Source organism: Pseudonaja textilis, chromosome Z, assembly GCF_049901715.1.
Source record: "Pseudonaja textilis isolate UNSWEBS1 chromosome Z, rPseTex1.2, whole genome shotgun sequence".
Taxonomy (NCBI): Eukaryota; Metazoa; Chordata; class Lepidosauria; order Squamata; family Elapidae; genus Pseudonaja; species Pseudonaja textilis.
In genome coordinates this window covers 77,499,543-77,525,594 of record NC_142008.1, presented here as the reverse complement: position 1 = coordinate 77,525,594, position 26,052 = coordinate 77,499,543, and the positions used below count along the sequence as shown (strand labels likewise).

The 26,052-nt window shown below is 41.0% G+C and overlaps 1 protein-coding gene across 1 annotated transcript in view; it reads left to right on the top strand.

The window, feature by feature from the left end:
- The first annotated feature begins 834 nt into the window (after nucleotides 1-834).
- Nucleotides 835-26,052, top strand: part of SUN3 (Sad1 and UNC84 domain containing 3) — a 29,270-nt gene continuing 4,052 nt past the window's right edge. Inside the window, exons 1-10 of the mRNA XM_026702323.2 lie at nucleotides 835-968; nucleotides 6,943-7,040; nucleotides 8,901-8,991; nucleotides 11,597-11,652; nucleotides 15,510-15,592; nucleotides 17,817-17,845; nucleotides 18,453-18,624; nucleotides 19,000-19,084; nucleotides 20,288-20,403; nucleotides 21,605-21,772. Of these exons, the coding sequence (XP_026558108.2) occupies nucleotides 862-968; nucleotides 6,943-7,040; nucleotides 8,901-8,991; nucleotides 11,597-11,652; nucleotides 15,510-15,592; nucleotides 17,817-17,845; nucleotides 18,453-18,624; nucleotides 19,000-19,084; nucleotides 20,288-20,403; nucleotides 21,605-21,772 (1,005 nt within the window). The 5' untranslated portion in view covers nucleotides 835-861. The remainder of the gene's footprint in view (nucleotides 969-6,942; nucleotides 7,041-8,900; nucleotides 8,992-11,596; nucleotides 11,653-15,509; nucleotides 15,593-17,816; nucleotides 17,846-18,452; nucleotides 18,625-18,999; nucleotides 19,085-20,287; nucleotides 20,404-21,604; nucleotides 21,773-26,052) is intronic.

Sequence of the window (26,052 nt, the reverse complement as noted above, 5' to 3'; positions counted from 1 at the left end):
ACTGGGTGAATATTAACTTGGAAATTTAAATTTTATAAAGCACTTATTTTAAAAGTGACCCCGCTCCATTAAATATCGCTAAGAATATCCTTGTTTACTTTACATAGTATAAATATGTATTTTGTTTAACAGTTTTAATGAAGGCACCTGTTAAAATTGAAATCTCAGTGAAATATATTTGCATCTGAGAAAAATATTTCTGCCATAGAAATTTTATGACTCCTTCCACATATCCAATTATATGTTTGTCAGTAAACATCAAATTCCCTTAAGCCCGCATTATTTTTGCAAAGAAACAAACTTTGTATAAGGTTGCTCTATGGGACTTCCTGCCACTTGAGAGAAGGAAGCAGGATAAAATTATAACAATATTTTTAGTGTATTATTTGTTGACTCATCAATTCAATAACTTGTTTAAAAATAGTGAAAATTGGATGAAAATATTAGTGTACTATTGTAAAAGTTAGAGATGGACTGCATAACTGTGTTAGTCCATTCTTTTAAATACTTTATAATTCTTTTAAATATTTATACATGCTTCATTAACTGAAATCTTAGTACAAGATCCAGAAAGAATTTCCAAGCAGAGTAACTATACTTTTATATATTTTACTGTAGAAAAGCAGGTATTGCAAAATTTAAATTCTAGGTATCTAATATTTGACATGTTTTAATGTAGAGTTTTGTTTTTAATAATGCACATGATTGACTTTTATATCCTAGCTATGGATTTGGGATGTTTCCCCATATAAAAAGCATGCTGTTTTAGTTTATTATGTATTAATGTTACAATTCATATTAAGTTTTCTTTTAAATCTTAATTTATATTATTTCAGAATCAAGTATTAATCAAATCAAACTATGGATGGAAAGAAAAAAACTTCAACGGGTGTTTGTTCAATACAAGATTCTAACGAAGCAAGCTGTAGCAATGCCAGTCTAGATACTGACACACAAGTTTTAGAGAGGTATGCTTTATTTTAAGTTCATTTTAAAACTGATGTTCTGTTAAATAGATAGGATGAAATATTCTCTCCTGTCCCAAATATGCTATATGACTTCATAAAGAAAGACTGAGAAAATTCAGTGAAGTTGCATTTTCTTCATAATTTAGTAAATAGTGATTCCGAGAACGAAAAAAAGGCAAATTTTATTGCATTTTTATTAAAATTTATAAGATAAAATAAAAATTGAGAAAGTTAAAGTGAAATCAAAAGAATAAAGTAGTGACTTCTGACTTTTTTCAGTGTAGAATGTTAGGAATATAAGTCACCTAACAGCTAATTGGGTTGGAAATATATAAACCAGGATAGATTGTAATACTGTATCTTTAAGAATGCAAAAATTGTAATTGGGTGTGGTTTCTCAAACGGCCATAAGATGGAGCAAGAAATCTGGGTTGTTTAGTCTTAGTCTCAGAAGAGAGGAAGTTTCAGTGAGTGTCTGTTTCCTTCTGTTGGAGAGTTTTGCCGTTCCTTCTAAATTGACTGATATTCTTGGATTTGATGTAAGTCTGTTACTGAACTGTTTTTGACGCTGGACTTTGTTATTGGATTATTCCTGGACTGAAAACTGACTGATTTAACTTGTGAATGACTTTGGACTGCTTGTTTGAACTTTGCTTAAACCTTTATGGGAAGTAAAACCTACATTTACTGTACAGTATATCTGTGTGCTGTGTGTGTATTATTCAAACACTTCTCTCAAATACATCTCCCTATATGCGCTCATTCTCCTAACGGGGAATTACCTCAACATAGTAGACTACAAAAAATGTTACAGCTACAACTCCATATCCTTTGCCATCCATTCTCCTAGTGCAGTGTTGGCAAATCTTTTCAGCACTGAGTGCCAAAAGGGGAGCGCGAGCATATGCGCACCTGCATTCCAGAAACCAAAAGAACAGGTGACCTTCTGGTTTCTGGTGCGCCTGGTCTTCTGGTTTCTGGTGCACATGCACGCACAAAGGCCAGCTGGCCATTGCACATGCGCCGGCTCCATCTGGCCTTTTGAGGGGGTCCTCGTTCTTCCCTGCCCCACCCCCTGGTCCTAATTGGGAGGGTGGGACATCCCCACCGATGACCCAGTTCCACAGCCACAGGGAAAGAAAGGTGGGCAGGGAATGCCTTGGGTTGGGGAGCCAGCATGTGGGCTGGAATGAAGCGCCCCTCTCCAGGCCACCACTGAGAACAAGCCAGCGGAACCTCCCCTTACTTCTGCCAAGGGAGTGTGATTGCTTCCTGGCCAGTGCACCTCTTACCCTAGTGCCAGACAGACTTTTCTCCCATGTGGAGTCAGCTCCTGCACAGTCCTGCCTCCCCAGAAGAGCAGCAATGGCAGCCACAACAGGGTGCGAGACAAGAGCAAGAACCTCTGCCGCCATTTCGCCCTTGGCAGCAGCAGAACCAGCGAGTGGGGCAGTTGACCTCCCAGCCAGCAAAGGCTGCCCTGCCTGCTGCTCCTACTGCTGCTGGGGTGAAAGGGTGGCAGTGCTTCTTGCTCCTGTCTCTCACCCTGTGCTTGCTGCTGCTGCTCTTTTGGGGAGACAGGGCTGCACGTGTGCACCACTGCCTGCCCATCAGCCCCAGCATGGCGGTTCTCTCTCCTGTCTTTCTCCCTGTGCCTGCTGGTGCTGCTCTTTTGGGGAGGTGGGGCTGTGTGTGTGTGAACTACCATCACCCTCTTGCCCCCAGTGGTGGCAGGAGCAGCGGGCAGGGCAGCGTTTGCTGTCTGGGTGGTCAGTTGCCCCATGTCTGAGATGGCCAGTGCGCCAGAACCCTGAAGAGCAAGGGGAACAGAGCTGCTGGCCAGAACGGGTGGGCTGGGGCTTTCCTTCCTCCCCGCCCAAGCGGACTTCTTCCATGGCCCCAGCCCACCAGCCAGCAGCACTGACGTGTGTCCACAGTCCAGAGTGCCTGGCTGGCAGCTCTGCTGGGAAGATGATCTTCTAGTTTCTGGCATGCATGTGCACCAGCCAGAGAGTCTTCATGCCAGATGTGCTCCAGAAGCCAAAAGATCAGGTGGTTGGTGCGCATGCATGCTCTGGGAACCAGAAGATCATCTTCCCAGCATGTACATGCGCATTGGGTGGCTGCTCTTCTGGTTTTTGGTGTGTATGCACATGTGAAGTCCAGCTGGCCAGCATGTCGAAACCCAGAAGAGTAATGGGCGATGGCTGGCATGTCTAGAGAGATGGCTCTGAGTGCCACTTTTGGCACATGTGCCATAGGTTCGCCATCACTATTCTAATGTGTGGATTAATGTATTCTATCTTTTTTGCATGTAAGATTCTCACCACTGTCAAGTTATTCATTAAACCAAAATGAAAACTGCTGGTTTCTGTTTCATATTTATTTTAAGAAGCTTCTGAATTAAAATAAAATCACGTCCTAATATTTCTTTGTTTCGATGCAGTCCACTATTGATGATAAAAAGTAGTATTTACAGTTGCATCACCAGAATATATTTGAAATTCCATTATACATCTTTAAGAATTTTGCGGGCATTGAATACCAATGATAACTTTTTTGATAGCAATTTATTTCAGATTAAATCCCAATGTAAACTTCAGCCCATTTGTCCACATATTTTCCCATTGTTCAATCATATTATTATAATTCTTTGCCCATTTCAGTCTTTAACATACTCAGTTTCAACATTTTATAAACCTTTGTAATAATATAGAATCATAGAGCTGGAAGGGACTTCAGGGGTCTTCTAATCCCACCCCCTGCTCAACAAAGGAGACTTATGCTATCACATTCAAAGTTGTTCGGTCTATTTTTGAGAATCTCTAGTGACAGAGCACCCATACCTCCAGAAGGCATGCTATTCCCTTCATTAATTGTATTGACTTTCAGAAAATTTATCCTTGTGCAATTTCAAATTCACGTGATGCAAATTCAAAACCATGATTTTTCTTACATAAATTAAATATTTCTTTTAATTGTAGATAGATGAACATACCCTTTTGTTTCCTTCTTTCCTCTTAATCTAGGTTCATCTTGAACAAAAATATATTATTTCATTACAAGTCTATCAGATTGGTCTTATTATCATTGTTTTTCTAAAGAAAGCTTTTTGGAATGATAACCAAAGAAGCATTTTAAGTGAGAGTTTTATTTTTCGAAACTCTTAGGATAGCATGCCAAACAAAATGATTTTAAAAATCCGTATTCACCTTAGTTTGTTACATACATGTACTACCCAAATCTCTATTTGGTAATTTAATTTTCTGACTAATGGTTTTCTCCTTACACACCATGGTTATTCATCCTAATGAAAACAGCAATTTAAATATATACCAACTAAAACTATCTGAGGGGCTATAACAGAAGAGGGGCTCAACCTATTCCCTAAAGCAACTAAGGCTAAGACAGGAAGTAACGGATAGAAACCTATCAAGGAGAAATCCAACCTTGAACTAAGGAAAAATTTCCTGACAAAACAATTAATCAGTGAAATGGCTTGTCTCCAAAAGTTGTGGGTGCTCCATTACTAGAGATTTTAACAATAGATTGGACAACCATCTGTCGAGAATGGTATAAGGCCTCTTGCTTGATTAGGGGGTTGGACTGCGAGATCTTCAAAGTACCTTCCAATTTTTTTTTATGTAATCAGTTTTCTAAATTAATTTTGAAATGAATATTGCAACATCTGCTTTGTTAAATTCAGTGTGCTGAAACGTGCGCTCATTCAAGAATTTACACCAATATACTGTAATTCAATAGATATGTATAGATGCTGGTTGTTTTAAACAAATTAAATGGAACGTCTTATATAACAATATGGTAAGAATAATTTTCTATAAAAATGTACAGAAGAAATTGAAAGGTCTCTTAAGATTTTGGATGAAACTTGAACCCCTGAATAGTGATATCAATCAGTACCTTGTGAATGTAGTTTTCAATAAGCTAGTGTACAGACTACATCTGCCTGAAGCTTCATCTCTGACACCCAATAAAAAGACGAATCCAGAAATACTTCTCAACAAACAATAAATAGTATTAATTGTTTTGACTTATGTCTTAGTAATATGTGTGAAACTAGCTACAGTGATATGCCACAAATAGAAGTTAAAATAGAAAATGACTGTATGATTATCTGTTACATATAGGGAACTTTAAATCTATACTGTACCTAAGGAGGCCCTGTGAATTTTACTCAGCTAGTCATTGCTAAGGGAGAGATGCTCATCTCCATTTCAAAGCCATTGAGCCAATGCTGTCCATGGTCATGTGGCCAGCATGATGTTATGGACCACTGTTGCCTTCCCATCAATGGTCATTTCCATGGTCATGAGGCCAGTGTCAGCGTTCCAAGTAATTCACCTATAGAAAGCAGAACTCCGAAGCATGCAAATTCCTCAAAGAACAAGAACAGGACCAAAATTAAGGGCTTGATATGACAATGAATTTGAGGATTCCTGATATAGTTACTCAGTGTTGGAATGCAGTCTGCTGGCAAGGCTATTGAGAGATTGGCTCAAAATCAGAATCAGTATTTCAGATAATCCAAAAATGTACTGTTGCTGATGGTATTGAAAGTTATTAAAGTATCTAGTGATTCTATATGAAAGCTAGTTATTGTAGAGAAACATTAGTAATAATTTCCTCTAAAACAATTTATAATAGGATTTAATTAATTACTTTAATGAAGGAATCTCTTAAGTATACTTTGGGAGAGTAATTTCTTTAAATCTTAAATCTTCACAGCATAGGAAAGACCTTAATTTTTATCAGATATTGCAAAAAAGAAAAGAAGTAAAGATTTCATTTAAACAATATATTGCTAAGGAGGTAAAACAATTGTTTGATGAAAAAAAATCAAACTGAAGAATCAGGTAATTGGGTCATTTAATCATATATATTCTGATTTCAGTCTACATAGAAATCAGGCATGAGACTGAATATGGATGCAGGAAACTCTAAATATCTGACAATATAAACCAGGGGTGTCAAACTGAAGACTTACATCTGACCCACAGTGCCAGCCTGGAAGTAGCAAAGGACTGACCCGTGGTGCCTCTGGCAGCCAAAATGGGGCATGGGGGGGCCTGCACATGGCCCCCGCACACTGCATTTTTTATTTATTTTTTATTTATTTATTTTTGTCAATTGCTTACAAAATAATAGGTATAAGTAAAAACATAGTTATGAATACATGGATACCTATAAGAAAAGGGGGTGAGGTCAATAGTAGACAGTCTAAGGTTAAAGTTTTGGGGGTTTGGGGAAGAAACCACAGAGTCAGGTAGAGTATTCCAGACATTGACCACTCTGTTGCTGAAGTCGTATTTCCTGCAATCAAGTTTGGTGTGATTAACCTCGAGTTTGTATCTATTGTCTGCTCTTGTATTGTTATGGTTGAAGCTGAAGTATTCATTGACAGGTAGGACATTGCAATGTATGATTTTATATACTATAGTTAGATCGGACCAAAGGCAGCATTTTTAGCTAGGACAGCCTCCTACAGCACTTTGCTGGCCAAATGGGCTGCACTAGGGGCAGAGCCCAACCCTAACCCGCACCCAGTTTTGGATGGCAGGGTGGTGCAGGAGGCGTCCGTCCCGTCTCTCCCCCCACAAGCTGGTCCGTGGAAGAAAACTCAGATGCTGGTCCAACCCTTGAAGAAATCCAGTTTGACATCACTGATATAGACTTTCAACAGGAAGTATCTGTGTATATTCATTTAATTACGTGTTCTTTGATGTATACTGGGTTTGTTACAGCTCTCATGTACAAAAGCAGTATTTTTGAAAGGTAGAGACTAAAGACAAGCAATAACCGATCATAATCTTTATGTAATCTTAGATGCTTCATAAGTTATATATGTTCTTCCCCCCCAAATGCTGAATTAAGTATATTTTTTTCAGTCTGATTAATCCGGAAAACCTTATGCTTTTGTATTCTTTTGCAATATAAAGTTTCATTCATTCCATAGTTTACGTCAAGGACAAAAATTATCTTGCAGCTGTATGGACAGCCATCCTCTCTTCAGTCATAATCGAAAAAATGCACAATTTCCATGCCCAGCCAAAAGTAAGTTCTTATAATTTGGATCCAGCCTTTTTTCTTAAGATTGGTTTCACTGAAAATAATGGAACTAATTTTTTGAAATTGATGAATCTACTACAAGTGGTAGATTTATGAACCGAAACAAAGGTTGAATTAACTTTGACAAAAAAGTTTTGCTTATCAATAAAAAATACAAAAGAAAAAAACAAAATTACTAAGCCAATTTAATTAACATCTGTATTTATGCTAGAATTTGAAATATTCTGTGGGAAAGGTCAAGAATGACTTTTGTGCTTGCCCTTCCAAAAAACTGGGCCAAGTTAGCATGCTCTAAATCTCATCCATAAGTAACATCACTTAATAAGAACTAGGAAGCATATTTCTCTGTCACAGCATTGATGTATATTAGGATAATGAGAGTGGCAGATTGATTGTCTTTTGTTGGTTTTCTTCTGGCATTTGGATGATTTTATTGTTGATGTTGTATTATATGAGTACTGTATTGGCCTCTACATGCCAGAGTAAATTTAACTTTAATGCTTATGAGATATTTGTCCATCTCCTAATATCAACAGTGATCACATGTGGCCTATGGTTAATATGTGGGCCACATGTCTTTCATGGAGCATTTTCATATAGCAAGTTCTGTTCAATAGATTATTGTGTTGAATCACTGACAGGAAACTGCTTGTGATTGCTTCTATATTGCCTTATTTTTTGAATTCTGTAAACTATCTAATAAACACTGCTGAGTTTTATTATATGTTAATGAAATAGTTTGTTATGCAGTTAAAGCCATGTTTGTTTGTTGATTGTTTATTTATCAAAATAGTATGCCACCCATTTTGCCCAAAGTGACTCTAGGTGGTTCATAGGTATTGAATCAATGCAGAATTTAAAAAATCAAACAATAAATAAATGTCTTTAATTTAAAGAATCAATTAAAATAAAACTAAGAAAGATGGAGATAGAAGGAGCAAAGTGCACACAGGAAGTGAGATGTTCTTTATTCTATTAGCCACCTCCAAAGTGCCATACACCCATTAGGACCCCAAGCTAGTTGGCATAACCATGTCTTCAAGGCCTTTTGGAAGGTGAAAAGAGTGGGATTGGATCTGATCTTGAGACAAGATGGAGGAGCCATGGCAATTAAGGCATTTCTTTAGCTGAAATTCCTCAGCTGACAAGGTCTGTTGCATGCCCCTTCTGCCAACACATGTGGGAGGGTAATCCCATCAGTCTCAGCCAATTTCTCAAAGAGGCTGGACCTATGCTATGAAGGCTTTAAAGGTAATAACCCACACGTTGAATTGGACCTGGAAGCACGCTGGCAGCCAGTGCAGTTGTGTTCTGCACCAAGTGAACTTCTGGATTCTTTTCAAGGGTAGCCCATGTAAAATGAATTACAGTAGTCCACGCATGAGATGACAGGGACTTGAGTGATTGAGTGCAGATTGAACACTGGATCTCTCTGGGGAAGCACAATCTCCTCCGCTTGTCTAAAGAACTTAGACAAGCTGAATATGTGTTATAATGTTGTGAGCTAGTTATGTGGTCCCTTAGTTATTGTTTTACTACTATTTTTAATTATATTTTTTATTTGTTTGTAGGAGTTTTATCATGCTGATTTTCTATTGTGTATTGCTTGTAAGCTGTCCAGTGCTGCTTAACATGGGCATCCAAAATTTGTTCTAAACAAATAAGTAAAATTAGTTTTCCTTCAAAACTTAAGTTATTGTGCTCTAGCAAAGAAACTTTGTACACTAAATAAGTCTGACTAAATAATTCAGGAAAAAATTAACCACGTAGAACTTTCATGTATTTTGAGGTTATTCTAATCATATATAGTATTGTTTGATTGTATCCTTCTATGTATTTTTCCAGGAAGTATGCTCAGACTCATCTATAATTTGATAGTTCTAAGCCTAATAACTCCATTCTGCTTAGCGAAAAAATTCTTCTCCTTTATATCAAGGTAAAGTGGATCAAGAATCTTTTTGAAGAATAAATTATGACTATCCAGTAGTTTTAATTTTTTTAAATATGCATTTGTTTGCAAACTTATTTTTCAAGTCCTATTTTCACCTCTACTATTGGAAATCCAAAAATCACATCAGTAGTAATTTCAGAACTAATTTGCATTTTCTTTGAATATTAATAAAAATGCTATCTAGAATAAATCTGAATATAATTTAAGGATATTTATTTATATTCCATGCTATTTGATTTTTGAAAGGAAAGAGTTTCTTAGAGTTTCTTTGAAACATATATTATCATTTTCTAAGCAAATAAGACTAAGCAGTTAACGTTATCACTATAAGTGAATAGTCACAGTTTTTTTCACAATTAAGGATGAATGGATTGGTATCACCTAGTAGTAAGGAGAGATCTGTATGGACAGCAATTGGGATTTGCTTTTTTATATTAGAGGAAAGTTTTCATTAGTGGTCACCATTGTGCTTTCAAGCATGCCAAAACTTATGCTAGATAGCTACCCTAGTACATAAGTACTGAACATTTCTGGTCCAGCTGGCTCCAATGAACAATTTGTGAATCATGAATATTCAAAGAAATGACTGCTAAGGCAGGAAATGCGTATTATTATTATCACGTCCTGTGCTAAGCACATTGGGCTGCAAGTGTACTTCATAGTTTTTGATCCGCAGCTACAGTCTCTGCAGCATTCCATTTAAGATTGATGTTCTTCAGATCTTTCTGAAATACATAAGTACAAGAAAGTATGGAAGTACACATATACAAAGAAAGCATTGGGCCACTGCCACTTTTTTTTTTTAAAGTAAGAATAGCTGTAAACATCTGTGTGGAATTCAAGGGAAATGGATTATGGAGGCTGAGCTTTGCTTTTAACATAACAATTTTTATGCTGTTTTAAAATTATACTTTGGAATGTAAAAACCAAAAAGGTACCAATTGGGCCTTTTAAAATATCAGTAGAGTTACATAGTTTTCCACTACGAAGAAAGCCCAATAAGCCTGAATACCTGTATTTGTTGCTTTGCACAAGAACTTTGTGTCAGCCCTGGAGGCCATCTTTTTCTTTGGATCTTCAGGGCTGACACAGTTAGTGTGGAAAAACAGGAGGGGGGTTGAATGGAGTTGGTGGAGATATATAGTCATAATATTCTTTTTTCTGGGAGTCAAGGATGTTCAGCCTGCACTTGGAGAGGCATGACTGGGGAACATCTCCAGTTGGGTTGGTGGATTGATTGGACCATGTGATGGACAGGTAGGTACAGGGGAAGGGACTTGGATTTTCCTTTGGATGAGGAAAACCTGAGGACTTTGAGATTCGGGTTTCCCCAGATGTGCCAATATGGCATCTCTAATAAAATGAAACTTTGACGAATTGCTGGCCTTGGAGTCATACGTGGTTGGAGGTGTTACTTGGAATCCTGACACTTTGCTCTTGGAGAGACCTTTGGGAGCTGAAATTCAGGAAGTTTCCACAATTGGGAAATAGTGCTCTAAAGAATTCATAATTCCTTTTTATCTTAATTAGCAATTGGTGCAAAGATGTTATATTGGTGGCACACATCTTCATGAACACATAGAGCCAGATTTTTAAAATAAAGCTATCAGATGCAGGTCATAAAGAAATCTAGATAATCACTAGAAAACAGTAAACATATTTTTACTCAGGTATAGTAATCCTTATTATAAAAGTTTATTTCTGATTTAAACATTCAGCTAAAGTAAAATTTAATTTTGTAATAAAACCTAAAACTTGTCAGCTTTGGGCAGCTGCAAGTAAGCAAAGATTCTTTCCAAATGCATTACGATTACCAGAGTCTCTTTACCAAAATTTATTCAGAGAATGTGGATGAGTTATAACATTTAAGTAATTGAACTGCTTCTCGTTTAAAATGAATACAAGATCACATGCAATAGATAATGGGGACTTTTGATTTTCTTTCTAACAGTTTTCCTGTGATGCTGAAAGGCAGAGCAATAGATTTTTTCACAGATATCAGTGATAGTTGCAGCCACCTGTTTATGTACAGGTAGTCCTCAACTTGAAACAATTTGTTTAGTGACCACTGTCAACAGTGCCAAGTTATAATGGCACTGAAAAAAGTTACTTATGATAAATTTTCATGCAACCATTGCAGCATCCTCCTGATCACATGATCAAAATTTGGATGCTTGACAACTGGCTCATATTTATATTGGTTGCAGTGTCCTGTGATCATATGATAACCTTTTGCAAGATTCTGACAAGCAAAGTCAATGGGGACACAAGATTCACTGAACCACTGTATTACTAACTTACAACTGCAGTGATTCATTTAACAACTGTAGCAAAAAGGATTGTAAAATGGGACAAAATTCACTTAACAACATCTCATTAGCAATGGAAATTTTGCGGTTAGTTGTGGTTGTAGGTTGAGGACTACATGTAGCAGTTTCTTGGATCTTTTTATTCTGGAAACTGTATCCTATAGAACCAATTAAGTAAACAGAAGATTAAGGTGAATATCAGAATGGTATTTTAAGAACTTGAGACTAAATAATTGTGAGATTAATTCTTGATTTTTCTTGTTGTTTTCTGTTGTTTTTAGTGGGAGCTATACTCAGAAAATTGTTGTTTGGGGGACCCTATTCCTGTTGCTTTTTGGTAAGCTTATAATTATATTTAGATTTATATTGTATTATATTTATTATATCATATTATGTTATATCATTTTAACATCATACAGAATATCACAGAAGTGAATAGATCTCACATTTTGTAAATATTTAAGTATATCTGTGACAACACAGAAGAAGTGACACGTGGCTATAATATAAAGTAATGAGTATACAGCTTGTATAACAGTGTAAATGTGCTGTCCCCTCAAAATAACGCAACACACAGCTATTAATGTCTAAACTGCTGGCAACGAAAGTGAGGCTAGATGCGGTGAGCCAGGGCTGAACTGTCACTGCACAGCTTCCCCACAGCCCACATCTCACCTCCCACCCAGATTCTCCGGAGCTGCTGGGCCTCACCTGCCAGTGGAGGGGTGGGGGGAGACCAAGGAGCATGAGGCTACACCACCCACATTGCCCCTCTGCTAGCCACCCCTCACTAGCCCATGTGCTTCAGTTAAGCGCGCGCTGCCACTGTGAAAATGTGTTTTTGCATTTTCCTGGGCGGCTCCAAATGTGTTTTTATTTACAATGGGTTGGAAATATTTGCTTGGCTATATACTTTAATGTTCAAAAATAATAATCTTTATCAATATAAGCAGAGATATATTCTTCAAGCTTTAGTACATTTTGCAAAAATCATTGTAATCTAAATGCCACTGTAGTACATCATTTCTCACCAAAAATGCAATTTAATGGAGAGTAAAGTAAGATTTTACTCTTAGGCAAGAAAAAAACCAAATACCCAAGTATAGAATAGGTGTTGCCTAGCTCAACTGGAAGTAACTGTGAGAAGATCTGTGAGATGGAAACTTATCAAACAGATCCAACCTAGAAATAAGAAATTTCCTAACAGTGAGAACAATTAATCCCAGGAATGGGATGTCTTCAGAAGATGGGGTACACCATCACTGGAGGTTTTTAAGAAGAAATTTGTCCATAATAGTATAGGGTATAGGGCTGTGATGGTGAACCTATGGCACGCATGCCACAAGTGGCATACAGAGCCATTTGTGCTGGCATGTGAACCACAGGCAAACTTACCTCACTGCGCATGCCCGCGCCTCATAGCTGATTTTTTTTCCAGTTGGTTTGAGGCCTTTTTCTGCCTCCCAGAGGCTTGGAAAAAGCCTCTGCAAGGCTTCTCAGGCCGAATTATAGGTCCGTTGCATCACTTCCTGTAATACCGGAAGTGATGAAATGGGCCTATAATTCATCTGCGCAGTGCAGGTAAGGGGGTGGGGGTGGGGATTGCATGTGCAATGGAAGGGGGTGTGGGGAGGAGGCGCACATTGCATTCTGGGTGCCTGCACAAGAGTATGGGCGTGCTGGCGCACTCGCAATTTTGGCACAGGAGCCCAAAAAGGTTAGCCACCACTGGTATAGGATCTCATGCTTGAGCAGGGCTTGGATTAGAAAACCTCCAAGGTCCCTTCCAACTTTGTTATTATTTATCAATCTCTCCATTCAGTCTTACCAAGAGAATGGTGATAAACAATACTTGGAAATGTACATCAGGTCTTCTGATAGCAAAATCTCATCTTATTGGCTAGTATTGAAGAGAAGATCACTTTGAAAATGCTTCCTCTGTCACCATAACATGCAAGACGAGGCAAGGAGCAGCTGGGAGGGGAGGGGCGAGGGGAGGCCAGGCGAGTGCCCCTCAATTGAGTGACATCAACTTGGCCATGCTCACCTAGTCATGCCTACACAGCAGTCATTAGGGCAGAGAACCAGTTGTTAAATTATTTGAATCCCACCACTGATTAAGTTGGTGTGGAATCTGTTCAATCTCCCACTTGGGTCATCGGCTATCAGCCTGCATGGTGGGCTGTGGCACTGGGTGAGCCCAGAGAGGCCTTGTGCTCTTCCTCTCCAGCCAGGCAGCCTCTTATGACACTGTGGAAAGCAAGGCCTTCCTGGGTGGCCACCTTGCTCTCCCAGCACAGGGAAGCAATTGAAGTGACGCCATGGCGACCTTCAGGAACTGCAGTGATAGCGACTGCTGGCCAGAGAACTGCTCTGGAAGCAGGAGCTTGTAGCCTCAGCAGGTGGATGGCAGCAGTAAGGCCCTGGTGCCTTAGCAATGGCCTATTCATTTACAACATGGAAATGACAGCCGGATGAGTGAGCATCGGCAGACTCTTGGCAAGTTGCTTTTGAAGATGTAGTTAAAGCACATGTCACACCCACCCTACTTGCTGGCTTTTTCCTGCTCCAGTCTCTTGAATATCCGTCTGAACCCATGGAGATGAGAAAAGCAGAGAGGCCTGTCTTTTTGCCTAGGTTTGTCCAGCTGTCGGGAAGAATATGGATGGAGGCCTGGGGAGGAGGCCATTTTCCACCCGACAGCTGGACAATCCTAGGCAAAAAGACAGCCCTCACAGCACCCCACTTCACCAACAGTGGGCTTGCAAGGGGCAAACATGAACTGCCACCTGCGTCAAGCTAGACTGGAGAGCGAGAGCGAGAGTGACTAACCAAACACTGAGGAGACAGTGGGAGGAGGGAAGCAAGGCAAAGGGTCGAGCGAGGGACATCTGCAGCATGCCATAGCACATGTACTTTCCCTCAGCCCACTTCTTTTGGAGGGTTACTATCTGCTTGACTCCCCTCCTGTTTCTCTACCTCTCATCTCACACCATTAGCCAGCCTGTCAGCGGGAGGTGAGTGGGTAGGCTTTATTGCATTCTAGGCATTTCCAGTCAAATAGTACACCATGTTTGCAATGCAGGGGGGGTGTGTTTGGGGAAGGCAGCAGGGGAATTGGAGGGGGTAGCTGAGGAACTGCTTTCGAGCCATTGTTTTTTGTGGGGCGGAAAGTCTCCCCCTAGTTATGCAGGCAGAGGCGCACTTCCCATTTCGGTAGCTCCCTGTAGCAAATAAAAAAATAAAAAACCCATGGCTCATAAAAACTGAGCTAGCAGCAGAACTTCCACACCCAGCATGGACCTGCCATGCCGCCCATAAGTGTGTACCCACCAGCAGCGGATGATGTGTACAAAATGAGAGGCTTTGCCTCCCCTGAGCAGGAGAGCAACATCTCTCATTAATGCCAGAGAGGCTGAGAGAAGACATTGCATACCTTCCCAAAAGTCTTTCTGACAGCTTTACCTGCAGCAGAGATGAGAATATCAACTATCTCAAGCTCCTAATTCTCCTTAAGCATTTCCAAGCGAGGATCACCACTGGCAGACTTTATAAGCCTGCCTAAAGCAGGTGAAGCTTTACCAACAAGACAAAGAAGATATATTAATAGGGTAAGATATTAACAGCTGTTCTCTGAAGGAAGAGGAGGAGGAGCAGGGAGAAAAAAAAGGAAAAGCAGTCAAGTGAGAAGTGCCTGGCTCAACAGGAACTTAAGCACCGTCACTGCTGCTTTTGGGGGGGAAGATAGAGGGGGGGCAAGATAGAGGACGAGTGCGAGCAACAGAGAGATCTGATCCAACTGTGTGTGTGTATGTGTGTGTGTGTGAGAGAGAGAGAGAGACAGAGAGAGAGTGACCCGATCCAATCTTGGACAGTTATATCAGGACTTTTTATTCTCTGAAGGCAAGACTTCAGGGAAAAACATACGCCCTTAGATTACTAATTCTTATACCATAGGCAATTGAATCTGCAACATCTCTTCGGCTTTTTTGTTTGGAATCTTTATTATAAATGGTCATTTCTGGAAAAAAAAATTTAAAAATATTGATAAAATAATATGAATAATTTAAATTAGATAATTTACCCATTTTAGATTTCAGCTGAAATAGGTATGTGATACAAAACTTAATTTGTTGCAGAGGAAAGTTGAAATCAACTATTTTAAATAGAAAGTTTAAAAAACATTTTTAATAGGTGCTACTTACCTGGGACTGTTTGATGGAACCTGGCTGTCTGGAGATGGGTGGAAAGACTGCTCCATTTGTGATCTCATCCAGGTGATTTTCTATTATTGATATAATTATTCAGCAATCTTTTTACCAGCAGATCCAAAATGTGTACACTTTTGTATGCATTATAGTTATCTATAACAAGAATTATTTGCAATTCTCACAATGCATTTTTCTTTTTCTTTTGAGTAAGATTGACTCCTAGCAGCTACCTGAAGAAGATTTTGCAGATTCTTAGGCAGTAGTTCCTAAAAGTGGTTTGATATTGCTGTGTTCCTGGAACTGAGAGAGAGTGACTGGTCCAGGGTCACCCAATTTGCTTTCATACATAGTCCGGTATTTTCACTATTAGTTTGGATCACAGGCAGTGGGCTTCAGCAGCTGATTTTTTCCAGCTCTCAGAGGCCTACCAATCACATTGCCAACTCTGGGTACTACAAATGCTAAAAATCACTATCATTTCCTATTATTTTTCAAAAGGCAAATGTAACAATTATTAGGATAGCCTTGATGAAGATAAACAAGGGAGAACACTCTCCCCAGCATCCTGGGAAGAAAGGAGAAAATTGTGGGTTTGCTTGTATCATATGTGCCCACACTTTGTGTCACTGCTCAACCAGCACAGCCCCCAATCCAGAATTGGCCATTCCTGACTTAGAGGCATTAGGGTGCATTACTTAATATTATTGTGGAAAGGGAACTTCATGAGGACAGTGGTGACACCCAAGCAGGAAAAGCCCAAAGGGAACATCCGGCCAGCCATAAAGCAAACTTGCATAGGAAAAGAGATTTAATAAAAGGTATTGAAAGAAGCCCCCTAGACAAAAGCCAAGTAATTAAGAAAGCTAGGGAAACAAGAAAAAGAAATCCCTTACAAACAACAGGTCATGCCAAATCAGCAAAACAAATAGACAAAAGACACGAAATAAATTCCATAGCAGACAGGGGATTGCCACAAAACAAATATAAGAAAACATTAGGGTAAAACTGATAATCCAATCAAACCACCCCGCGGAGTTTACCCTCTGGCGGAAATGAAGACAACCCCTGACAGGATTTAAAACATTAAGAAATACAAACACAAGCATACACACACAAAAGGAGAAAAGGTATAAAAATCAGGGGTTTATTATACAAAGATGGCTAGCCCCAGGAACGCAGACTTCTTGCTATCTCTTGCCTTCCTGAAAAATAAACCAGCTTCCAAGCAGTTGTCTGTGTCCTTGCACTGGAGCCCTCCCAGCAGGAAAACTGAGCCCTCAGAAGAAAGGCATTTTCCAGCCTTTCAACATTATGATATTCAAACTAACGTTGCTGCTATTTTTATGATTTTGTATCTATTTAAAGGCTATGAAGTTAACGTCAGGAACATTTTTATCAGACTTCTTTTTTAATCAGATGAATATTAAAGGTGAACAAGTAGGCATATCAATCGTATTTAAAAAATTAAGTTAAATGTTTATTGCTAGATCAATTAACATTTGGGAATTTCTTTAGAGAAATTTTGAAAACATTCAGTGTGTTGGGAGGGAATTATATCTGGTCTTCATTGGCGTGAACCATAATTTTGGATTGTAAGAATATGCAAACACTTGCTTAAAAATTTGAGTATCAGAAAATAAAATTATTAGCTTATCCTGAATGTCTGGAGATACTCAGTCATCCAGGTCATGGTTGTGCCAAAGGTGCTTTTTCAAGAAGCAACTAGGTTTTTCTTAGAAAACATTTCATTTCTCATCCAAGCTAAAAAAATTTCTTGGACGAGATGTGAAATGTCTTCAAAGAAAAACCCAAAAGTTGCCTCTTGAAAAAAGCATCTTTGTGATTAGCCGATCCTGGTTATTAGGAAGATCAACTCCTAAGTACTTGGAAGGATTGCTTCTAGGGTATATTGGCCTGTATGCTAAACTGGAAAACCATAAGAAGACAATGGCGAACCAGTTCCATGCTGTGGCCAAAATTTGATGAGCTGAACTCAGTTTTAAAATTCATCTCTTGGTAAAGGATTGAATGTATTCATCGCCAATTATCATTTATGCTCTCCCACATAATTAAAATGTTAATATATTCAATTTGGTCCAGCTCTGTCCATAATAAACAATTCTATAGTGGTAATTGCTCCCAAGTTATTTAAGTAGGCTTGTTCATAGGATATTGCTTTGATGTAACAAGGAGTATGAGAAGCTCATCAATTATACTCCGTACTTGCAATTTAAAATGAACAATATGCATATTTTAATTTGGAATTATTTATTTTTTCCTTGATATATAGGGTGGAATCAAAGACCTGAGATCCTTAAAGTAAGAAAACATCAAAATTATTTTATGCTGATAATTTGCAAGTATTTCTACTTCTGCTTATGAAACAGCAGTGTAAAAATGTTGTAAAAATGTAACCAAGAATGACATATTGGTCATATTAGCCTCATACCAATGCGGTGATTATTAGAAAATCATTTCCCCCCTTTCTGCCTTATTCCTCAGTGTGACAAGTGCCATTGTGGTACTGCTTAATGGATGATTTCAGTATATTATTGGCTTGTTTCCACTGGCTGAAGTTGCCTGCTCTAATCTGCCTATTTAACTGTAAAACAGCTGGGTGTTTCTGAGGCTATAGTTGGATTGAAAAAACAGCATGAAATAAAGCACAACTTGTTTGTTTCTCTGTAAATGGATTCCAAGTTGTTCAATGAACAACTTAAATGAATACTATGTTAAGACACGGATCAAGATTCGTCATTCTTATGATGCAATCATATCAATGCAATATAGAGGTAAAATGTGTTTTCTAAATTTTCAGAATTGTCATTACTATATTTCCATAGTTTCTGAAATGAAATTATTATAGACTTAGTAAAGAATATGAAGAACAGTACTATGTATCATTTCCCTTTATTATTTTCCCTAGGAAAGCTAATTACATTTTACAATCAAAGGCACTTGAAATCCAATTTCTGAAGCAGCAGAAACAAAACCTGCAAATACAACTTCAAGATCTAAAACTGACTATGAACAATATTGCCTATAACACAGTTGGTCAAATACTAGAAGGATATGCAAGCAAAGGCATTACAAAATGGGTAAGAGATCTTCATAAGATTTTATTGATAGAAATATTTGTGCCAAATCAATATAACCAAATTCACCAAATCAAATCCTGGCATGCTAGGAATCTTGTTCATATTCTTTTAGTTAGTCTTCCACTTTGAGCCTAGTTAACTGGCAACAGCATAATGAAGTCAAGCAGACTGAAGGCATGATGCATGGTCTTTCCTGTTATGTATTTGTGTGCATTTTTTATTACTTGTGATGACCGTGATGCAACATTTCTGGAAAGTTGCAATTAATGTTTGGGTTCTTATTTATTTTATCATTTCTGGCTCCTTTTCTAAATTTTTCCAAACTTATAGATGTAGTAATGGATGAATTTTAATTTTATCTTTTATCCATGACAGAATATTGAAAAAATTCTTAAAAAATTAGAACAAAAGTTGGATGAAGATATTGTTCAGATGATAGATTATGCACTCCAATCTACAGGTATTTGCAGTTCTATTCTCCAAACTATGTAACTAGATTTTGGAAATCCCTACTATTCATATATAGTACAGCTTTATTTAATATAAACTAAACTGTGTATTTCAGTTATTAAAGTAAAACAAATGTCAAAGTATTTCATGTAACTATTGTACCTTTTTTTAAAAAAATGCAGTTTATTAGTATCAATATCACCTACAATATCTGAAAAGTCTTCAAAAGCACTTTTGCATACATTTTTATATGCAGGTTCTAAGATATTCACTATGAAATTGTGCAAGCGTACATAGTAGCAAATTGATAGGAAAGTTTCAATTTTTCTTATTAAATGCTTATCAGAAAATATTCATAGCCACTGTCTTTTTATAGACTTACTCCTAAAAGAATAAGCTCTAGGAATATCCTGGAGCTTCAAACATGACAGACAAAAGGGAACTGTAGCCCATTAAACATTTTTGTTTTTTTCTATTTTAGGTAGCCATAGCATTTCACCCAGATTAAATTCCAAAGTAGATATATTTTAGATGCAGCTAATAATTTGTCATCTGATATTGCACTTAAAATATATAGCAGCTAGTAGATTTATCTCTGCAATGATAAACTAAGCAACAATAACACGAAAATCAGCCTAATGTGGCTTTTAGTGATCTGGGTAAATATAAATATACATTGCAAATGGCTTATTCCCCAGGGTACATTATCTGTTGTTATTCATTTGATGACAGTAGATGCAGTTCCCATCCCATTGGTGGGCTCCAATTGGTTTAACAATCAGTTTGGTGAGCATGTGTGCATGCAGCATTCAAAACCACCCATGTTAAGCTTAAAAACTAACCTATGTCAGCGCTGGTGAGTTAAAGCAGATGAGGCATGGAAATCTGCTGTGTGCCGTGCCAATCAACTGAGCTAATAAACAGGAAAATGTAGGACAAGAAAGGATGGATTGGCAGGGCCAACTACTCACCAGAACTCCTGATTTGCTAGAACCAGTCCGAACTGGTAGCAGCCCACCACTGTCCCATCCCCAATATTATGTATTAGAGGAATTTGCTACTTGTTTGTTGTACATAAAGTGTAACAGATTATATTTTCTGGACTCTCTTTGCTGATAAATGGCATTAGTCGTATGCTTGGATTTTTTTCCATATATTTTTTCATTAAAATAGATAAATGATGAGATATTTAATTGTAATACAATGTTTCTAGGTGCCAGTATTGTTCAGTCCAGAACCACTAGAAGTTACCACTATCCTGGTGGAAACTATTCCTGGAAGTCATTCATTATATTCCCGTTTGTGAAATCACCAGACTTAATTCTTCAGGTATAAGTAAACATAAAGTATTTGGGAGGCAATGTTGGGCTTCAGGCTCCGGTGACTGTAAGATGGAGAACAGATTCCTTGAGATTTTACAGGCAATTGTGGCTAGAATCTTCAGAGGGAAAATGATACATTATGCAAACCAAGGCAACTGTTTGGGCTCCAGAATAGAAGAATATAACTTTATAATGGTCTTAGACCAGCAATAGACATCACTATTTACAATATATATAAAAAAATACTGACACATTATAATACATTAATAGTGGATAAAAACATCCGTTAAGGAAATACATGTTCTCAAACAGTTAGGAGCACTCCCTGATTTATATGAGTGGAGAGCCAATAAGTATGTGTTTAAATATCATTTCCCAAAGATTGTTCTAACTCCAAAAATTGTCACAAATTGACAGCTATAATTCTGTAACCAATTTTTTTCTAGTAGACATTGCAGCAATACAGAATTTTGCCACTGCATGGGTAATAGCTGGGTTTGAATCCTGGAGGAGAAAGTCTACATAAAAATTGTCTGCCCTCCCTGGCAATCTCTTTAGTAAGGGGAGAATATACAATGACCTATAAACTCTGTATAACTCACAGTACAATAAAACATGTGAGATATCTTCAACTTCTCCTTTACCACATATACATACTCATTCTGCTATTGGTGTTTTCTTATACCTGCCCTGAAGGAGTGCTGATGGGAGAATATTAAATCTGGCTCTGAAGAATGCTATTCTTTGTTTTGCAATTTGGGCTCCAGTCTTTATAGCCAAGTGTCTTGAATTCAGATTGGCTTTTAGTCAAACTGCTTTCTGATTGGTTCTTTGGGCCCCTCCTGATTGCCAGTTTTGGAGTGCAAAGTCTTGATTGGTTTATGCTTGGTTCTAGTTTATTTATTTAACATATGGCACATAGTCTAGTTGATTAGTTTGAACAGCTGAGTCTTGATTCAGTTCTTGGAAGTTTCTGATTTGCCTGAATATTTATTAAAGCTTTCTTTCTTTAGTAGAAGTATTTCAAAGTGTTCCAAGTGACATTCAAAAATATATGATACCTCATATAATAAACTTCATTAATTAAACAGAATCTCAAACTATAGAAACCAAAAAGAATAATTAGATCCTCTTTAATTGATTGAGTTATGTAATTTATACTGTAGAATGCTTAAATTATTTCAAATTTTCTTTGTGTTCTCTTTAAGCCCAGTTATCACCTTGGAAACTGCTGGTCTTTTCCTGGAAGTGAAGCTGAAACTGTTATCAGACTAGCTAAGGAAATTATTCCAACAGCAGTTACAATACAACATATATCTAAGAAAGTCTCCCCCACAGATGAGATCTCTAGTGCTCCCAAAGATTTTGCTATTTATGTAAGCAACATGTTCTAACTTATTTACTATATTAAAGTAAAAGTTAACTTGCAACTTGCATTTCTATGATGGTTATTGTTTTAAGACTGAGAGATTCCTTTCTAGATCAGATTGGCATCAACTACCAAGAGTGTCGTATATCTCATACGAACAAAGGACGCGAGTCAGTGACTTGGTTCAGCTCATTTATTAGGGTAAAACACAAGTGGGGAAAGTGGGGAAGAAACGCGGCTTAAAAGCACTTTCTGCCGAGTGCTGCGGCAAATCGGGTCGTTTTGAATCGCCCGCGGTCGATTCCAAACGACCAATCAGTGCCGCGCACTCAGCCAATCCGGTGGCCGTGCGCTTTAGCCAATCCGGGCTGCCGGATTTCGAGTATGTAAATGTCTGTACAGAACACCCCTCCCTCTTGGTTTGGTCTCACGTGACGTAGTCCCGTAAGTAGGCGGGCTCCGTATTTTCCGACTGGACTTGCGCTGGTCAGTTGTCTCCTGGCTGTCGGCCGGTTCGGGTGGGACTCCTGTCGCTCTCCGCCTCGTTGATGGAACCGCCTGGAAGGGTGAGTCAGGCCTCTCGCCGCGCTCCCTCCTGGTCTCCCGGGTTGGTCGAGCTGCTGGCTTCGCCGCTCCCGCTCGGCTTTTCCGGGCTGGTTGAGCTGGCTTGGCTGCTCCCACTCAGGCTTCCGGGGCCGGTTGAGCAGGCTCGGCTGCTCCTTCCAGGTGAGGCTTCGAGTGGGTCGCTCTCTGGTTCTTCAGGTGGTGAGTACTGCTGGTTTCTTTTTGGGTGGGTTTGTTCTTTTTGTTCTTTGGGGCTTCCCTCCCCTCTTGGTTGGTGTTTTGCCGGTTCCTTTCAGTGTCTGGTGTTTGCGTGTCGGTTGTATTTCCCGCAGTGGTTCTTGATCTCAATTGGTCGATGTGGCGTTTCCACGCCGTCCGTCGGTAGTTTGAAGGCGGTAATGCGAGTGTGGGCCTGTTGCTTGGGTGATCGTTGCCGGTATCCAGAGGGGGTCCCGGTAAGGTTTTTGCGTAGACCCTGTCTCCCGGTGCGAATGTTCTGCGTTTGCTGGTGGAGTCAGGGGTCTTTCCGGTTGTATGTGGGGTGCAAGCGGTCGAGCGGTGATCGCAATTTCCTCCCCATTAGTAGCTCCGCTGGGCTTTTGTTCGTCGTAGTGTTCGGGGTTATGTGCTGAATTAGTAGCATCCGGTTTATTTTGTCTTGTATGTCCCGGTTTCGATTTTTGGATGGTCTTTTTGTGAATTGGACCATTTTCTCCGCCCCTTCCGTTCGCCGCCGGTGCGCCGGTGCCGTTAATGCGTGTCGGATCCTCGTTCTGCCAAGAATTTCTCGAAGGATAGTGCGGTGAACTGGGGCCGTTGTCTGACACGATGACATCGGGAAGGCCGTGGGTTGCGAAGAGCTTGCTGAGTTCTCTGATGACGGCGTCTGTGGTAGTTGTCTTCATGTTGCTTACCTCCAGCCAGTTGGAGTAAGCGTCTCACGGTTACCAGGAAGGTGTGTCCTCTGGTTGGTCCGCGAAATCTCGTGGATCCGGGACCATGGCCCCCGAGGGTTTCCCATTCCAGGATCGGGGCAGCGGGGGGGTTTGGTCTTGATTCCTGGCACTGTTTGCAGGAGGCCACCCAGGCTTTGATCTCCTTGTCCATCCCTGGCCACCAGGCGTGACTTCTGGCCAGGGCTTTTGTCCTAACGATGCCGGGGTGCCCTTCGTGCAGCATGCTCAGGACTTCTTTTTGCAATTTTTCTGGGACTATGACTCTGTCCCCCCACAGTAGACAGCCTTTCTGCGTTGATAGCTCAGTTTGTCGGTTCCGGTAAGCTTTGAACTCGTTGTCCACATCCTTCTCCGGCCACCCTTTTCCCACCCATCTTAGGACCTGCGCCAGGCGTTTGTCTTTATTGGTTGCTAGGGCAATGTCTGACGCGGTCACGGGTAGGTTGGGTAAGGTCTCGATGCTCAGGGTGGATGTGGTGGGTGCTGGGTCAGCGTTCAGGGTGGGCAATGGTGTGCGGCTGAGGGCATCCGCGTGCGGGATTGACTTACCGGGGCGGTGGATTAGCCGGTAATTGTAGGCGGCAAGAAATTCGGACCACCTTGTCATCCTTGGGGAGAGTATGACTGGGGTGGCCCGGTCTCCCGCCAGTATTCCCAGCAGCGGTTTGTGGTCCGTGATTATGGAGAAGGTCCTGCCGTAAAGGTATTCGTGGAATTTCTTTACGGCTGCGACGATTGCTAGAGCCTCTTTGTCCAATTGGCTGTAGTTTCTTTCGGGTTTTGAAAGGGTCCTTGAGAAAAAGGCGATGGGTGCTTCTTTCCGGTCGGCGAGGGTGTGGCTGAGGACGGCCCTACGCCGAAGGGTGATGCGTCGCACATTACCGTGATGGGGAGTGTCTCGCTGTACTGGATGAGGACAGCGTCTGATGTGAGAAGGTCCTTGGTTTTGTTGAAAGCGTCCTCTTCTCGTCTCCCCCACGTCCAGGTGGCTGCCTTGTCGAGCAGCCTATGCAACGGTTCCGCCACGGTCGCCTTTTGGGGCAGGAAAACATTGTAGAAATTAATCAACCCCAGGAATGCTTGTAACTCAGTTTTGTTTCTGGGTTTCGGGGCTTCTTTGACGGCTTTTATTTTGCCCTCGGTGGGGTGGATTCCGTGCTGGTCTAGTAGGTACCCCAGGAATTCGGCCCGTGCCGTGCGCAGTTGGCATTTCTCCTCTTAACTTTTAGTCCTGCACTTTGGAATCTTTGCAGTACTTCCCTTAGGCGGCCCTCCAATTGTTTCTGGTCGGCCGCGGCTACCAGCACGTCGTCAAAATAGGGTACTACCCCTTTTATGCCCCGGAGGAGCCTCTCCATTAGGCTTTGAAATACCCCCGGGGCTACACTGACTCCGAATTGGAGCCTCTTGCAGCGGAATGCCCCTCGGTGTGTGACTATAGTCTGCGCTTCTGCGGTTTCCTCGTCGACCGGCAGTGTGCTGATAGGCTTGGGCCAGGTCGAGTTTGGCGAAAACCCTGCCCCCCAGTGAGTGTAGAAGGTGTTGCACTACTGGGACGGGGTAGGCGCTTTGTTGTAGCGCACGGTTCAGGGTGGCCTTATAGTCCCCGCAGATTCTCACCGACCCATCTGGCTTTATCGGGGTGACTATAGGGGTCTCCCATCGGGCATGGTCCGTTGGCTCGAGGACTCCTGCTCGATGAGCTTATTTAGTTGCTCATCGATTTTGGGGCGGAGGGCAAAAGGCACTCGCCGGGGTTTGAGGCGGATAGGGGCAATGGTGGGGTCAAGGCTGAACGATATTGGGGGCCCCGGTACTTGCCTAGGTTTCCGTCGAAGACCTCTTGGAACTCGCGCACGAGCTGCTCCTCCCAGTCCGCCTCGGCGACGTGGTTGGTGCCGGTCACTTCTAGTCCCAACGGCGCGAACCATTGAAGTCCCAGGAGACTGGGGCGGTCTCGTTCGACGATGGTTAGGGTAGTATTTCGGTGCGCCTTTAAATGTGACCTTGAAGTGCCGGTCCCTACCACGGGATGCGATTCCCTGGTAGTCTTTGAGGATGAGCTTCTGGCTCTCCAGCTTGTGCCGTTTCATGGAGGGTACTAGCCGCTTAATTTCCCGCCACGCGACCATGGATAGGTAAGATCCGGAGTCGACTTCCATTTTGCAGGGGCGGTCTTCGATGGCGACCTCCACGTGGACCTTCCGGCCATCCCAGTTGGAGGAATGGCCAACGATGACCGTCTGGTGCGTTTCCTCGCGCTGGCGGTTTTCGTTGAAACGGCGGCTCCTCGCTTCCGGCTCCAACGGCTCTCGCTATCCCGGTCGCGGTTCCTTGGGGGTGTTGTCGCGTCTGGTATTGTCGCGCCTCCGTGGGCTGCCGCCTTGGTGGCGGGGCTGTGGTTCCGTTTGAAACAGCAGACCTTGGCGATGTGGCCCGCTTGTCGCAATGCCGGCATATGGCATCAAAGAACCGGCATTCCGACCGCGGGTGTTCGCCTGCCGCAGCCGGCGCATTGGAACTTTGATTTTCGGTTCCGTTGTTCGCGCCGGTCGCGTCCCGTCTGCAGTCGGTGGATGTCCTCCTCGTCATCTTCTGAGTCGGAGGGGATTCGAGATCGCCATGATGTGTGGAGGCGGCTGCTCGATGGTCGAATCCGGACTGGTTCTCGGGGTTGCGGTCGCCCGGTCATGGCGGGTCGCTCTGCGGTGCCAGCTTGCCGCAATTGGGCCGCTGATTTCCGGTCGCTTCTGCTGTGGTGGCTTCG